This window comes from Balaenoptera musculus, chromosome 19 (assembly GCF_009873245.2).
Source record: "Balaenoptera musculus isolate JJ_BM4_2016_0621 chromosome 19, mBalMus1.pri.v3, whole genome shotgun sequence".
Lineage (NCBI taxonomy): Eukaryota > Metazoa > Chordata > Mammalia > Artiodactyla > Balaenopteridae > Balaenoptera > Balaenoptera musculus.
In genome coordinates this window covers 6,702,351-6,717,427 of record NC_045803.1, presented here as the reverse complement: position 1 = coordinate 6,717,427, position 15,077 = coordinate 6,702,351, and the positions used below count along the sequence as shown (strand labels likewise).

Genomic DNA, 15,077 nt, shown 5'->3' with positions numbered 1-15,077 from the left:
CCGTCCAGTCCCTTCCCCCTCCCGACCCCAACCTCCCCTCCCCCCTCCCCACCCCCCATACCCTCCCCAACCCCGCGGCACCCATCCAGAATGAACAAGCCCTTGATAGACGGGCGCCGCGCAGGCCCCCTGCGGACGGGGGGCATCCTGCGGACAAGGGGGAGGGGGCGGGTAGGGGCCCAACGCGACCTCCGCCCCCCTCCTCGCCACCCCTCCCCCCTCCCACGACCCTCCCACAAGGTTCCCCGCAGATCCCTGACGTGGTGAGGGGAGAGGGCTGCAAGCACCCTCCCCCCGTGGCCGGAGCGCCCCCGCCTCGGGGGTAGAGGGCAGCAGAGGGGGAATGGGATTGGGGGAAGGAGGGGGAGCTTTCTTCTTTGGCAGCTGAACATGGGGGGGGGAACCTGAGGGCGATGCCCTCCCCCCTTCGCCCACAGTAGGGGAGGGGGTTTTTCAGGGGAAGGGGTGGCTTAAAATTCCCAAGCCCTAGGAATAAAGGGAGGGGGAGGCGTGCAGGAAGGAACAGCCATGCTGGAGGGAGGGGTTTCTTGAAGAGCCAGAAAGGTTAGGAGATGAGGGAGCGGTGTCTTCGTGCAAAATGGATGGACCGGAAGGCTGGGAGAGCGAGAGGAGGAAGGAGGGTAGAGGGCCAAGCCCGGAGCAGGGAGAGGAAGAAGTATGGCAGCAAAGTGGGCAAGAAGTGAGTGTGCGTAGGGTCTTCTCTTGCCAGAAGGAGAAAAAGAGCGGTATGAGTTGAGAGAATAGGCAGAGTGTGAATGACCGGAAGAGCTGGTCTTTCGGGACCAAAAAAAAAAAAAGTGCCAGGAAAAGAAACAACAATACAGCCCAAGAGCGCGTGTGCAATGAGATGAGTGCAAAAAGAAAGAGGTAGTAGAGTTCCCCAAGGGAGATGGAAAAAGTCACCCAGGAGCTGACAGGAACAAGTAGAAATTCAAGAATGAGTGTGCCAGCAGGGCCATGGAAGGCAAGAACATTGTTCAAGGAAGAGAAGAAAGCTTCGGGAGAGCAGTGGACGGACGTGCTGGGGAGGGTGAGTGCGCAAGAGCGAGCATGCAAGAAGGTTCACCCAAGAGTTGACAATGGAGACGGACAAGGATTTGGGAAAGAAAGGTGCAAGGGAGTCGGGAGCCTGGCAAAGCGGAGAGGCATGAGCACTTGCGAGAGATTCGGTTCCTGGGGGTTCCTGGGAGGCACGGGTGCAAGCAACAGTGGGAGAGGGGGAGGGGCAAGGAGGGGCGTCAGTGCCCCTGTGAGGGAGGGGTGAGTAGGGTGAGAATGCGGGGTTGCAAGAATAAGAGGGGAACGTGCTTGAAGAGAATGGAGGTGAGAGTGTCGGGAGAGGCGCACAGTCTGTGAGAGGGTGAGGAAAAGGGTGTCCCAAGTGTGTCTGCAGCAAGGGCCCAGAGATTTTTCGGGAGTGAGGGGTGGAAGGGAGGGCGCCCCGGAGGAAGCGTGTGCAAGCAAGAGTCTGAGAGAGCAGGGGGTGTGGAGCGTGGGGAAAGAGACGCATGGCGTGCCAGGGAAACAGCATGAGCTGGAGAGCTGAGGGGGCCTCGCAAGCCGGAAGTGAAGGCGAAGTGTGCAAGACAGTGAGAGGGCAAGTTTGTGCAAAATTGTAGCCCAGGGAGGGGGGAGAGGTGAGCAGGCGTGCAAAGGAGCGTGCAAGAGCCTGGGGGGCTGCTGTGTGTGCTGGGGAGAGGGGAGGGTGGGGAGAGCCGAGGGGCGTGGAGAGGGGGGGAAGGGTTGTTAGAGGGTGGCAGGTGGTGGAAGCTGAGGGCATCCCCTTCCCCTGCGGCCTGGGGGACGACCCCCATCCGGTCAGGCTCCGGGCTGACCCTCTATGGCTCTGTCTGTCCCCTCCTCCCCAGAATTGACCCTTCCCTCCTTCTTCATCCCCCTCTGTGATTTCTTCCATCCCACCCCCCCCACTCCACTGCCCGCTTCTCACACACACACACACACACACACACACACACACACACACACACACACACACACACACACACACACACACACACACACAGTCTTGTGTCAGCTGCCCCCTCCTGTGAGGTGCCAATGTCTGGCCAGATCAGGCCACCTGGTGACCTCCGGCCTTGGGAGACAAGAGTCAGGGTGCAGTTTCAGCAGAGTCCCTGGCCCGGGGAGAGAATGAAGGTCAGGGTTCAGAGGTCAAGAGGCCAGCAGGCTCAGGGGTTCCGTGGACGGGCTGGTCCGTCCGGGCCAGCCATCACCTCTCCAGGAAAAATTTGAGAGCCCGGTCGATGTTCATGCGGTGGCCCACCCTGGTCACCCCCAGATCGACGTAGTCCTCCTTGGTCAAGGCGGGCAGGTGGGAGCCGTCGATCTCGTGGTCCAGGAACCGGGCTCGGTGCTCGGCCAAGCCCAGCCACTCAAGCCAATCAGCCACGTCGAACTTGGTCCAGAACCCCAGAGGTTTAGCGCTGAACGGCTTGTCCGGGGGCAGGGAAAGCAGGCGGGTCGGTGAGAGGGAGCGGGAGGCCCCTGACAAGGCCCCACCGAGCCCCCCGGACATCCCGGGGTGCGGTGGCACGAAGACAGGGGCGAAGGGGTCAGCCGAGCCTCCTGCCCCTCCGGTGGGGGAGCCGCGCATGTCAAAGAGGCCCGGGTAGAGGGGTCCAGAAGGCAGGATGGGCAGGGAGGAGGGCCGGGGTGCAGGGCTGACCTTGTGCTCCGAGGCGGGCAGCAGTGACGGGCTAGGGGCCCGGCGGAGCAAAGGTGGCCGCATCTCGAACTCCACGCCCTGGAGGTGGCGGGCGGACGTGGAGGAGGAGGAGGCCGAAGGCGAGGTGGCCCCCGGGGCTGCAGCGGCTGAAGCGGACACCCCGGTTCCTGTGGGGAGTGGCGGCAGAGGTGGTTTGGACCAGTTCTGAAACAGGCTGCTGACAGGTTTGGAGAGAAGCGAGGACTGGGAGTCTTCAGAGAGTCTGGAATGTGACAACGGGGCAGGGGTGGAGGAGAAGGGTTGCGGGGGGCGGGGGGGGGCAAAGGCGGGTGAGAAAGAGGCAGAGGTCAAGATATAGGGAGAGGAAGAGAGACATGGGGCAGGGGTAGAGAGTTGGAGGAGAGAGATGGGGAGAGATCAAAGGAGCAAGCGAGGGGGTAAGATGGATGTCAGGACAGAAAATGAAGGGAGAGAAAAATGAGAGGACAGGGAGAGGGTGACAGTCAAGAGAGATGAAAGAAAAAGAGACATTAAGTGATAATAATAATAATCACCACCACTTACTGATGCTCACGTGTGCCAGGCATTGTTCTAAGTGCTTTTACATATCGCCATCTCAATGGAATCCCCGTGACAGCCCTGATGCAGGTTACTATTATTATCAGCAGCACAGAGAGGTTAAGTAACTTGCCTAAGGACACACAGCCAGGAAGTGGCAGAGCCCGGTTATATGGCACCAAAGTCTGAGCTCTTAACCACTACCCTATACTGCCTTTCCGGGTATGGCCAGTCACAGCAGAGTGGAAGACAGGGAGACAGTGAGAGAGGAACAAAAAGAGGATGAGCATTCAAGGGAGAGAGATGGAAGGGGACAGGGGACAGAGAGAGAGAGAGAGAGAGAGAGAGGTGAGGAGAGGGAGATGAAAGAGAGAAGAAACAAGGGGAGGAAAAGGTTCCCCTCATCCCTTTAGCTCCCTCCAGAACAGTCCCTGCCTCAGGGCCTTTGAACAGTTCCCTCTGCCTAGCTCTCTCTTCCCCCAGGGAGCCAAACGATTTGCTCCCTTCCCTCCTCCAGTCTCTGCTCAGCTCGCCTGTTATTTGAGAGACTTTCTCTAACCATCGCGTGATTGCATTTTTTCCCCTAGGATGATGACAGTGATTTTGTTTATTGCTTGGCCCCCAGCTCTGCCTCATTAGGCTGTGAGGTCTACGAGGGAAATGCTTTGCTTGTTTTGTCCATTGTGGGGTCCCGCTCACCCTGAAGGGCACCCGGTACAGAATAGATGGCAAATCAATTCTTGGTGGATCTGTTAACTAAATCGAGCGTCCTTTCCTCTACCCAGAAGACTTAAGAATCGTCAATGAGATGCCTTAAGATCTCAAAGACCTCAAAAACCACCTCAGGATATCACCGTGTGGATATCAAACCCTCGAGGAGAATTAGAGTGAGTTCTGCAGAAGAACAAGAGGATTAAAAAAAAAAAAACCTCTCCCCACTCGCTCTGTGTGTCTGAATCAGGAATGTGACTCTATACTTTCCCTAAGATTAGAAGGTCTTGAATGAGCTTGAACTCTGTGGCAATTCCAACTCGCTAGCTGCTTTAGAAAACTTCTGCGTCTTCCCGGATTTCTCCATCTATACTTGCTGGGCTTTTGTAAGAGACCCCTCCCCTCCCCCATCTCATGGTACAACAATGGCCTCAAAAACCCTTTTAGAAGGGTTCTATGCTGTCCCTCTTCTACAGAGAGGTGGATTCCTTTGCCTAAGGTCACCCAGTTAGAAAGTGCGGGGCTGGAACCAGGATCCAAAAAAGCCTGGCTCCAGAACCACACTTGTAACCACCGACCGTGCCCTAAAGCATCTTGTCTTGACCAACGCGGGGCTCAAGGGACTTGAAGATTTCAGGGATTGTCAGAACTGACAACCCACCAAGGAAACAGACATTGGGCAAGTTGTGCTCCAATCTCCTTTGTTGATCACTCTTTTTGTTCATCATGGAATGTGGGTTGTCATGGTGACGGGAGACGACCACAGAAGCTACTGAGATAAAGGGAAATTTAAAGTGGCCGGGAAAGCATGCTTCTTTGAGGGCAAACTTCTCCAAGCCAGCCCGGCCTCTGTGTCCTTTCTACCACCTGGGACCCTAAAGGGACACAGCTATGTGGAAGACGGTCTCTGCTACCCACAGCCAGCCCCTCTGGCCTCCACTGCCAACCTCCAGCCCCCGGCTCACCTCTGCCGCTGCAGGGAGGAAGTCCTCTCGGGGACGTAGCTGGCTCCCCCGTGGTGGCCGTCCCCGCTTCCCCCGCCGCCTCCCCGGGCCCAGGGCAGAGCGCCACCAGCTGCCGAGGAGCCCCCAAACTGCTGAAGCTTGGAGCTGAGTTCACTGATGATGCTGGCTTTTACTGTGGCCAAGGCTGAGGCCTGAGGCTGGGCTAAGGGCCCAGGCAGGGGTGGTGGCGGTGGACCCGGGCCTTCCTCCCAGGGCAGCAGCTTCCGAGGCAGGGAGGAGGCGGATGGCAAGGGCACCGGTGGGCCTTCTGGCTCTACAGCCCCTGGACCGCCGGCCACACCTGCCGTCGAAGGTCCTGAGCAAGCACTCAGGGCCAGCAGCCCGTCGGTTCCAGCCCCCGTCACCGAGACGGTGGGGCTGGTGGGAGTGACAGGGTCTCGGAGTCCCCCACCCGGGCCAGGCCGCAGGCCTCCACTGGCCCCAAGCGCCCGGCCCCGGAGCTTAGAAGGAGTCATGAGCTGCGGTGGGTATGGTGGGCCAGGAGGACCGCTGCCCCCGAAGGCCTGGCCGTCCAGGTAGGCCACATACGTGTCCAGAAGCTCCGGCCCACTGGCCACACTGGCCACCCCGCCCCCAGCCCCGCCTTCGGCAGACAGGCTGCTCAGCGTGGACGCGCTGCTGATGGTCTCCAGCGGGTGGTCACTGCTGCTCCGGCTGTCCACCTCCTCGATACCAGAATCTGTGCCAGCTGGAGGGTCCGGGCCAGGCTGTAGGGCAGGGGGAGGCGGGGCGGCTGGGGCTGCTGGGCCCGGCGGAGGCGCGTCCCCAGCAGCTGCGGGGCCCGCCTGGGTCAGCGTGGCCACCTCGCTGTCATAGGAAGTCAGGCTGGATGCGGTGGAGTCCAGCGTGGGAGGGGCGGCGGCCACGGCAGGGGGCGGGGCAGGGGGCGCTGGGCTGGTCGGGGTGGGTGGGTCCGGCAGCGGGTGGGGAGGCCCAGGCGTGAGGGGCGAATCGGGCTTCTCAAAGCTGTTGGAGAACTCCAGGGGCGGGGGCAGCGGTTCCACAAAGAGAAATTCGCCGTCTTCCACGTCCACTGAGGGGGCGGGGGGCGGCAGGACCAGCAGGGGGAGCCCGTTCTCGTCACTGCCCCGCGGGGAGGTCGGCGAGGGGGCCACGGACCGGCGTGGGCTGGGCGGCGGGATCCCCGGCCCGTCCTCTGAGGGGGGCCCCCTTACCCCCGCCCCACTGGCCCGGGGCTGGCAGTTCTCGAGGAACCGCACGTGGAGCGGCAGCCGCTCGGGCTCCTCCGGGGCTGCGGACCTCCAGGCCTTGCTCACCCCGGGGTGCGGGGCGGGGGGCTCGGACCCCAGCTGCAGCAGGAGGGGCCCGACCCCGGGGGCGGTGGGGGGCAGGCGGTGCAGCAGGGAGCGTCGGGCAGCTGGCGGGCTGGCCGGAAGGGACTTCTCCTGGCTGCCCAGCCCGGCCCGGTAGCCCAGCTCCCGGCGGGCCGGGTCCGGCGGCGGGGCTCCCCAGAGACGCAGCACTGGCTCGTGGTGGGCGTGGGGCGAGTGGTGGTGCGGCGTGGGCGGCGGAGCCTCGTAGCGGGGCGACGGGGGCCTCGGAGGGGGCTGGGGGGCCCCAGCGCCCTCCGCGGACTCCTTCAGCGCCCGCTCTCGGGCGGCCAGGGCCAGCCCGAGCGGGGAGGCTGGGTCCAGGGCCTTGCCGGTCAGCGGGTGGACCAGGGGCCGCGGCGGCAGGAAGCTGGTGAAGGCGCTGCTGCCTGCGCTGCTTCCGTAGGCCCGGCTGCCGGCTCCGTAGCCCCCGTAGCCGCCGCCACTCCCGGCGCCTGCGGACTCCAGCCGGAGGTAGGGCTCGGCCGAAAACATGCCTTCATCGATGGATTTGGAGTGGCGCAGCCGGGGGCCCGGGGGCGCCCCCGGGCCCAGCGAGCTCTCGCCGCCATCCTCGTCCCCCGTGTCGGTGGAGAGGAAGAGCGTAGACCGCCGGCGGGCTTCGTTCTGCCAGCCCCCCTCTCTCCGAGCCGCCCCGACCAGGGCCGCTCCGAACTGGCTGGTGAAATCGAGGGTGGCCGGGCCGCTGGGCGAGGCGGGGGCGGGCACGGGCGAGGGGGGCGGTGGCACTGGCGACATGGCCGGGGCGGGGCTCGGCGCGGAGGAGCCGCCGCCGCCGCCGCCCCCTCCGCCGCCCGCGGTCTCGGGCTGGGTCGGGGGCTCCGCCTCGGTGCTGCTGCCCTGGCTGCTGCGGCCGCTGCTACTGGTGGATGGAGCCTTGATGATGATGGTGGGGATGGGGATGGAGTTCTTTTCCGACGGGGCGGCCGCGGCCGGCGGCGGCTGCGGGGACGCCGGAGACGTGGGCGAGGGCGTGGGCGGGAGGCCGCCGCCCTTCTGGGGCTCTCCTTCGACTTTGGTCTGCTTGACGAGCGGGCCCTTGCGCCCGCGGCCCGAACGGGCCGGCACGTACATGGCCGCGCTGGCCGCCCGGGGAGGCAGCTGGAAGTAGCGCAGGGCCGGGGCCTGGGAGGAGCCGCTAACCCCGCCCCCGCTGCCGTGGTGCGACGGGGACAGGGCCCCCGGGGTCGCGCTGGGCCCGCCGCCCCGCCAGCCTCGCAGGCTGGGCTGGGGCCCCAGAGCAAGTCGGGGAGGGGGGTCTTCGGGGGAGCCGCCTGTCTCCATCTCCGGGGGATGCGGCGGGTGGGCGTGGTGGTGGTGTGGCTGGGGGGGCGGAGCGTGCGGCAGGTGGGGGGGCGGCGGGTGGTGCGCAGGGGGCAGGGCCCCGCCGTGGTACAAGCTCTTCTCACGGCTCCCTACACGGGTGTCAGGAGGGCAGGGCCCATCGAAGGACGACGGCGACGAGGCGGGGTGGGGGCCACCTGAGCCGGGGTTGAAGGGCGCTCCCCGGGGAGAGGGAGTGAGGCGGCCGGAGGAAGAGGGGGCTGGAGGTGTGCTGTAGGGGGGCTCTGGTGGGGACGTGGTGGGCGGCGGCGGGATGTCCTCCGAACCAGGCACAGACAGGCTGCGGCTGAACTTCATGGCTGGGGGTGCTAGGTAGGGTCTCTCATCTTCTGTAGCCCCTGGGAAGACACAGAGGATCCAGAAGCAGGGTGGGGATGGGAGGGGGTGGCCTCTCTGTTCCCCTGTCCCACAGAACTTCAATATTACAATGATAATAATGACACCAGTAGATGGTAAGAAGAACGTGGGTTAGTCTAGAGCTTACCCAGCTGTGATAAATCCAAATCCGCTTGATACAGTAATACAGGTTGTGCACTGCACAACAGCAAACGGCAGAGGGAGCAAGAGAGGTGTGTGCGGGGGGGGGGGGGGGGAATTCAGCTGAACTTCCTTCCAGGGCCAGGAGGGGGCGCCTTTTCTAATTCGCCCAAAGGCACGATATATGCTGGCGGTCGCTTGGGATGAGCAAAAATGGCTTGCGCCAGGAAGAGATATCGTGTTTCTGGGCATACTTATAGATTTCTTTTCATGTACATGCAGAAAAGAAATGGAATTAGCACATCAAATCTCTGATTTCACAGCACTGCTTAGGATGAGGCTAATATTTAAAAGAGGGAGCCAATTCATAGGTAAGAAATGTCAGGTAGATGTATAGGTAACTGATATTAGGCAAATGACACACACTGGTGGACTATGGACACTGAAGCTGGGGAAAAGCTAGATCCAAAGAGCAAAACAACTTGGAGGAAACTGGAGGAGTGGAATCTTTTGCCTACTTATCAATGGCCAGGGCTTAGTCCTTGATTCCCTTTTCCCCTCTGACTACTCACTCTCCGTTGACTATCTCAACCAGTGTCACGGCTTCATTCACTGCTTCCCTGCTGAAGACTCCCATGCTTGTCTCGGACCCAGTCCTTGCCCCTGAGCTCCGGGCTTCTATATCCAAATGCTGCATCCACTTGGATGTCTCACTGGCATCTCAAACTCAGCAGGCCCCAAATTGAGCTCCTGATCTCCTCCCACTATCTTCCCAAGCTGCTCTCTTAGCAAATGGCAGCTCAGTCTTACCTACCTCAGGACCTTTGCACTGGCTGTTCCTGCTGTGTGGAATGCCTTACTTCCAGATAGCCCCATGACTCCCCACTTCATCTCCAAGTTTCAGCTCAAACCTGCCCCCCAGCACTCCTGACCTCTCTCATTATACTCTTTTCCTATTTTTTTCCATAGCACTTAACACAGCTAACATACTATATCATTTTCTTATTTCTTATCCTTATAATCTGTTGTCTGTCTTCCCCAGCTAGAAGGTAAGCTCCCTGAGGGCAGGGCCCTTTAGTCTGTTTTGTTCCCTGATAAATCCCCAGCAGTTTAGCCTGGCATATGGTAGTGCTCAATAAACATTTGTAGAATGAATGAATGAATGAATGGATGGAGTCTGGTATAAGAGAGAATGAACCAGAGTCTGTGGTGGGTTTGACTTAACTGCATCCAGGTAGGGGCAATGATGTCCCCATTTTCTAGATGCAGAGCCCTAGGCCCAGAGAAGTGAAGCCGCCTGCCCTGGGTCACACAGCCAGGACGGACAAGAGACAGGATTCAAACCCAGGTTTGCCCAGCAACAGAGCCTGAGCTCTTTGCCCAACTTGATGGTCACATATGGAAGAAGGAAAGAACATTCCCAGGCTCCCTTGTCTTCCCCGTAAACTGTCACCCTCCCAGCCTCCCCTTTCCCCACTGGCATCCCTTACACCCACCCTTGCAGGTGACATACCAATAGACTTTTGCCGGAGCATGAGCCCAGGTCCTGGAGGCAGGTAGGAAGGACGTTCATAACTTGGCTGGGAGCGGTGGTGGGGATCAAAGCTCGACTTTGGGTTGGCAGTCAGAGGAGGAGAGAGAAAAGAGAGCAGAGAAAAATCAGTCAGGGCATGAAAATCCATGGATTCCCCACACAGCCATCCTCCATTCCTTCCCCAGCCTCTGCAGGAAGGGAGAGGGGTGTGAAGGAGATGGAAGGGAATTCTGGGGTAGGGAAAGGTTTCTGAGTCCTGACAGCAGCAGCGGGGAGAAAGAGAGGGGAAAAAAGTCAGATTATCAACTGAGCCTGTCTGCTCTGCTTCCCAAGCCGATCACTAATCTGGGCACTTTTCTCCACCCCTGCTGTCGCTGCCCAGGTCCAAGTTACCACCATTGTCTGCCAGGATGACTGCAGTAGCCTTTTCCTTGTCTCCTGGCTGCCACCCCTGTCCCGCCACCCCTTTCTGGTCTGCTTTCCACGCAAGAGTCAGAGGGATCTTTCTAGAAGAAATTCTGGTCATGCTGTTGCCCTGCTTAAAATCCTACAGTCGCATCTCACATCAGTTAGGAGGGGATCCGAATTCCCAAGTCTGGTCTTCAAAGCCCACTGCGGTAGACACTGCCTGTGCCCACCCAGATCTCCTCAGCCAGGATGCTGTGCCCATCCCCAGCCACTATGAGTGTCACCTGCCTGCAACACTTGGCTGCCCCTTGCTCTGAAGAATCACTCCCCCTCCAAAGGAGTTGACGTGCCCAAGCTGTTACGTGCCCCCACTTCTGGGAGCAGCCAACTGACAGGAAGGTCTACGGAGGGATTATCTCCATCCTGCAATTCACACTCCCGAGCTCCCCAAGGGATCAGACTGAAGGCAAACTCCAGTGGGGACCAGGGTTGCTGACTTTCTCTGCAGCCCATCCTGTCTCCCCCATGCCCTTACAGGTTCCCCCTTAGGAAATCGTTGTCTCAAGCATCCTTATCTCAGGCTCTGATTTTAGATTAAGAATCACGGTGATTAAGACACTGTGTATGATCTACCCCTTGCCTATATCTCCCACTCTGGTCCCACCACGCCCACCTTTTCTTGCTCCTGCAGTGTCCCAAGGTTCATCCCTGCTTTAGGACACCGACAAGTCCTAGATCTTCTCTCTGCAATGGTTTCCTCCTAATCATCACAGATTCCTTTCCATCTTTATGTCCTCTGCTCAAATATCCCTCCCAGTCACTGCCTACTGCATTTCCCTGTCCTGTTTTCTTCATGACATTTCTCTCACTTCTTGCTTACTGCCTGTCTGTCTCCCTGGCGAGAATGTCAGCTCCCTGAAGGTACCAGACATTATCCCAGGCACCATGGGAACAGGGTCAAGGGCCCACAATACTTTTAGGGGAAATGTTTTAATTTCTTTTCAAATAGGAAGGAAAAATAATTATAATTCAGCCTGGATAATATTCAGCTTTGCATCAACACAGTCATAAAACATTGATTTTTAACTGTTTTTTTTTTTAGGAAGGAGGGGCTCATGAAGGCAAAAGTGCCTAAGGCCCACAGAAGTCATAATGCAGCCTTCCTGAGGGAAGTGACTTTATCAGTCTGGTTCACTGCTAGGTCCCCAGTCCCCAAACAGGCCTGATGTTCTATAAGCTTGTGTCAAATGAACAAGCCAATGTCAGGCACTCTGGGGCCCCGACTCCCCTGCTTCTGCCAGGTGGCCCCATGTGTCTTCCTTCTCCGTCTTTGAGAGCAGAAGTTTATAGAAAGGAAGGCCTCTTTGGATGGGGTCCCCACTTTTGGGGTGTGGCCCTAACTGCCCTCACCTCCCCACCATGCCCCCTGCTGTCCCCCTGCTCTAACCACTCCCCGTTCTCTGAATTCCCTGTGCTGTTTCTCACCTCACAGCCTCAGCATCCGCTGTTCCCTCTGCCTGGAAAATCCCTTCCCCACTCTCTGCTAGGGGAAAACTCCTTGTCGTCCTGGCCCCCACCCTGGCCTGGCCACCCCCTTCCTCTAGCCCTGCACTTCCTAATCCAGTGGCCACATTTCAAGTGTTCCGATCGTCACTCATGGCTGGTGGCTGCCATATTGGACAGTGCAGATGGAGAACATCTCCAGCATCACAGAGAGCTCTACCGGACAGTGTTGCTCTAGACCTTCACAGGGGTAGCACCTGTGCCACCCCTCTCACTGCCCTCACCTTGGACTGGGACTATTTCTGTCCCAGTTTGCATCATTTGCAAAATGCATGAATGTTTTGCATCATTCATTCATTCATTCATCCATTCCACAGATATTTATGGAGCACCTGATTTATGCCAGGGACTGTTCTAGATGCTGCAGATGCAGCCGTAAACAAGACAGACAAAAGTCCCTGCCCACATGAAGGGCAGGCAGACCATAAACAAAATAAATTAGTACAATACGACGTGGGTCAGATGGAGGTAAGCGACAGAAGAGAGGGAGATTATAATTTAAAATAAGGCAGTCAAGAAGACCCCGCTGAGAGGGTACAACCTGAGCAAACTCCTGAAGGAAGGAGCGAGGGATGTATCCAGGGGAAGAGTATTCCAGGCAGAAGGAGCAGCAAGTGCAAAGGTCCTGAGGTGGGAGTGAGCCTGCTGTGTTCAAGGAATAGTTAAGAAGCCAGTGTGTCTGGAGTGGGTGAGCCAAGGGCTGAGGGGTGGGAGGTGACATCAGACAGGTGGTAGCAGGGTGACATTGGGTGGGATCTGGTAGTTTCAGATGTCTCCTCCCTGGAAAGCCTTCCTTCTATTACTCTGCATCATAATTTCCTCCACCTATCCTAGGTTAGAGTTATTATAATTATTTGCTTACTTGTTTATTGTCTGTCCCCCTGGGCATGTAGCCTACCCAGTACCCACTCTACTCTTCTTCTTTGATAAGAAAACCCCAATCTTATTTGGCACCTATTGAGAGACTACATTTCCCAGCCTCCCTTGTGGCTAGGTGTGGTCATGGAACTAAGGCTGGCCCAGATGCATAAGTGGAAGTGTTGTGTGTTACTTCTGGGAAGTCTCATCAGAGGTAACCCAAGAAGCAACAATGTGCCCTCCTTTGCACTTCTGCCTTTTCACTCTTCCTTGTTCCTGCTGCCTGGAATGCTGGTGCAATAGCTGGAGCTCCAGCAGCCTCTTGGACCATGAGGTGACTTTGTGGCTAGGGTGAGGAGGATCCTAGGTCTTCAAGACCATGGAGGCTACCACACCTGCCTCAGACTCCCTACTCCAGACTTGTTCAAGACGACAGAGATACAAGCATTTGTTTGTTCAAGCCACTGTTATTTGGGGGTTTCTCTTATATACAGCAGAACCCAATTCTGCAAAATACCCCCACTCCCCCGCCAGTGTCAATTCTCTAAGGGAGGTAACTTTGTTTGGCTGGTTCCCTCCTATACTCCCAGGGCCGAGCAGCAGGTCCAGCACATAGTAGTTGCTCAATAAATATTTGTAGAATGAAGGACACCTTGACAAAATGGGGGGAGCACCCCGATGATGTAACCCTAGTCCTGTTCCTTTGAGAGAGTCATGGGGAAGGATCACAGTGACGGGGAGGGGTCAGAGTGACAGGGGAGGGGACCGAATAACGGGGGAAGGGTTACAGTGATAGAGGAAGGGTTCCCCTAGCTAAAGAGGGTCCAGACTCAAGGGAGAGGCATCAGATTGGCACACTGGCAGAAGACCTTCTAAGTGGAAAAAGAGGGATCAAATAATGGGTTAGCTTGGCACAAGAGGGATCATAGCAGCAGAGGAGATGTCTGACTGACAGAGGAGCCATAATAGCGTCTGAGGAGGCTAGGAGTGACTGCCTGAGGGGTGGACGGACTCAAGGTGAGACAGGCTGACCTCCCTCAACAAACGGGGAGCGCTATCTCCCGCGCAGAGGGGGCAGCCAATCAGAGTGTGCCAGGTGTGTGACGTCACCGACTGCCGGGCAGACTCCTCCCCAGCGAGTTGACCAGAGGTCCCGCCCTCCTCCTGTGCCACCTCGTGGGTCGGCTGTGGGTCGCGTGCCTCCATGGCAGAGTGTGCCCTGGTGCTGTGCACAGGCTAGAGGCTGAAGATGGGCTGGGAAATTCGCGTTAGGGAGCCAGCCCCTGAAAGGGGTGAGGGGGAAGAGATCGGAGGGGGAGACAGGTGGAGAGACAGAGCAAGACAAAGACAGAGGTGGGGAGACAGAGGCAGAGATGGGGCTCCAGAGGTGTCGGGGAGAGACAGGAGGGGACATGAGACAGCCATGGGAAGAAAGAGGGACCCAGCAAGGCAGGGAGAAAAAGGCAGTCCTGAGAGAGTCTGCCATGGAGAGGGCCAGAGCTACCCTAGGAGGGAAAGACATGCAGCCAGGAGGTCCAGACATGCCCCGGGAGGGGAAGAGGCAGAGGATGCAACCAAGATGATATGGTAAAAATAACCAGAGGGAGAAACTGAGTCCAGAGAATGGCTGAAACCGGAACCCAGACCACCCAGACCAAGATGTGGGCGGTGGGGATCAGGGGACCCCCCCCAAGGGCGGCCAGTCACCAGGTAACAGGCAGTAGCCAAGAAAACCAAAGCCACGCAGAGGGGAGGACAGACAGATGAACTGCAGAGCCCTAGGAGAAGACAGAGCCCAAGAGGGGCCTTGACCTTCAGCGGATCTGCCTGGGGTCTGCACACCCACTGTTGGTGCAGTGGGTCCTCCCAGCCCCCCTTAGGTTTTACGCAGAGGTGTGTTTTTCAGGGAGGGTTGAAATCTCTCCATCCTTAAGTTTTTAAACAGTGGCGTCTTGCACAATCTTTTGCTCTGTCCACTGTGGTGCCGGCCCGTTAAAAGGAGCCTGGGGGGCCACATTGGGCTTCCACACTGCCTGCTTGCCCCCCTGGTTTAGGTGCAGCGGAGTCCAAGTGGGAGAGTGAAGAGGGGAGAGAAGCCGAAACAGATGGGAGATGGAGACCCCATGAGAACAAGACCACCCACTGAGAGAGGCACGGAGATGCAGGAAGGTCGCAGAGGGGTCCCTGTGTTGACTCAGGGGTTAAGATCAGGGTGGCTGGTGGGAGGTGGGGGCAGAGATGGGGGCAGAGAGAGCCCGCAACATGAGAGGGAGGGCTTGGGGGAGGCCCAGGGACAGACCCCAGGAGGGAGAAGAAAAGGGGAAACGACCACTGGCCTCCAGGATCCAGAGGAAAGGGAGGCCCCATGAAGACCTCAGGTGTTTCATTTCTAGGAGATGGGGGCAGGCGGGTAGCTGATTATATTATTGGCCAGTGTCTGGGCCCACCTGGGGGTGTCTTTGGAGCCAGGATCTTGTCTGTCCTATAATGGAGGTTCACACAAGGAGGGGCTGGCACCCTGGCAACCTGGCACTTGGTGG

General features: G+C 58.5%; 1 protein-coding gene across 7 annotated transcripts in view; it reads right to left on the bottom strand.

Annotated features, from left to right (window-relative positions):
• Window positions 1-2,024: 2,024 nt before the first annotated feature.
• SHANK1 (SH3 and multiple ankyrin repeat domains 1) overlaps window positions 2,025-15,077 on the bottom strand; it is a 45,856-nt gene continuing 32,803 nt past the window's right edge. For 4 of the 7 annotated variants that reach the window (XM_036833379.1, XM_036833382.1, XM_036833383.1 and 1 more), the window contains 3 exons: window positions 9,688-9,784; window positions 4,942-8,035; window positions 2,025-2,969 (listed from right to left, as the gene is read on the bottom strand). In XM_036833379.1, the coding sequence (XP_036689274.1) occupies window positions 2,252-2,969; window positions 4,942-8,035; window positions 9,688-9,784 (3,909 nt within the window). In that variant the 3' untranslated portion in view covers window positions 2,025-2,251. Of the gene's footprint in view, window positions 2,970-3,271; window positions 3,480-4,941; window positions 8,036-9,687; window positions 9,785-15,077 lie in introns of all 7 variants that reach the window. The other 3 variants (XR_005017439.1, XR_005017438.1, XR_005017440.1) reach the window with 3 other exon arrangements.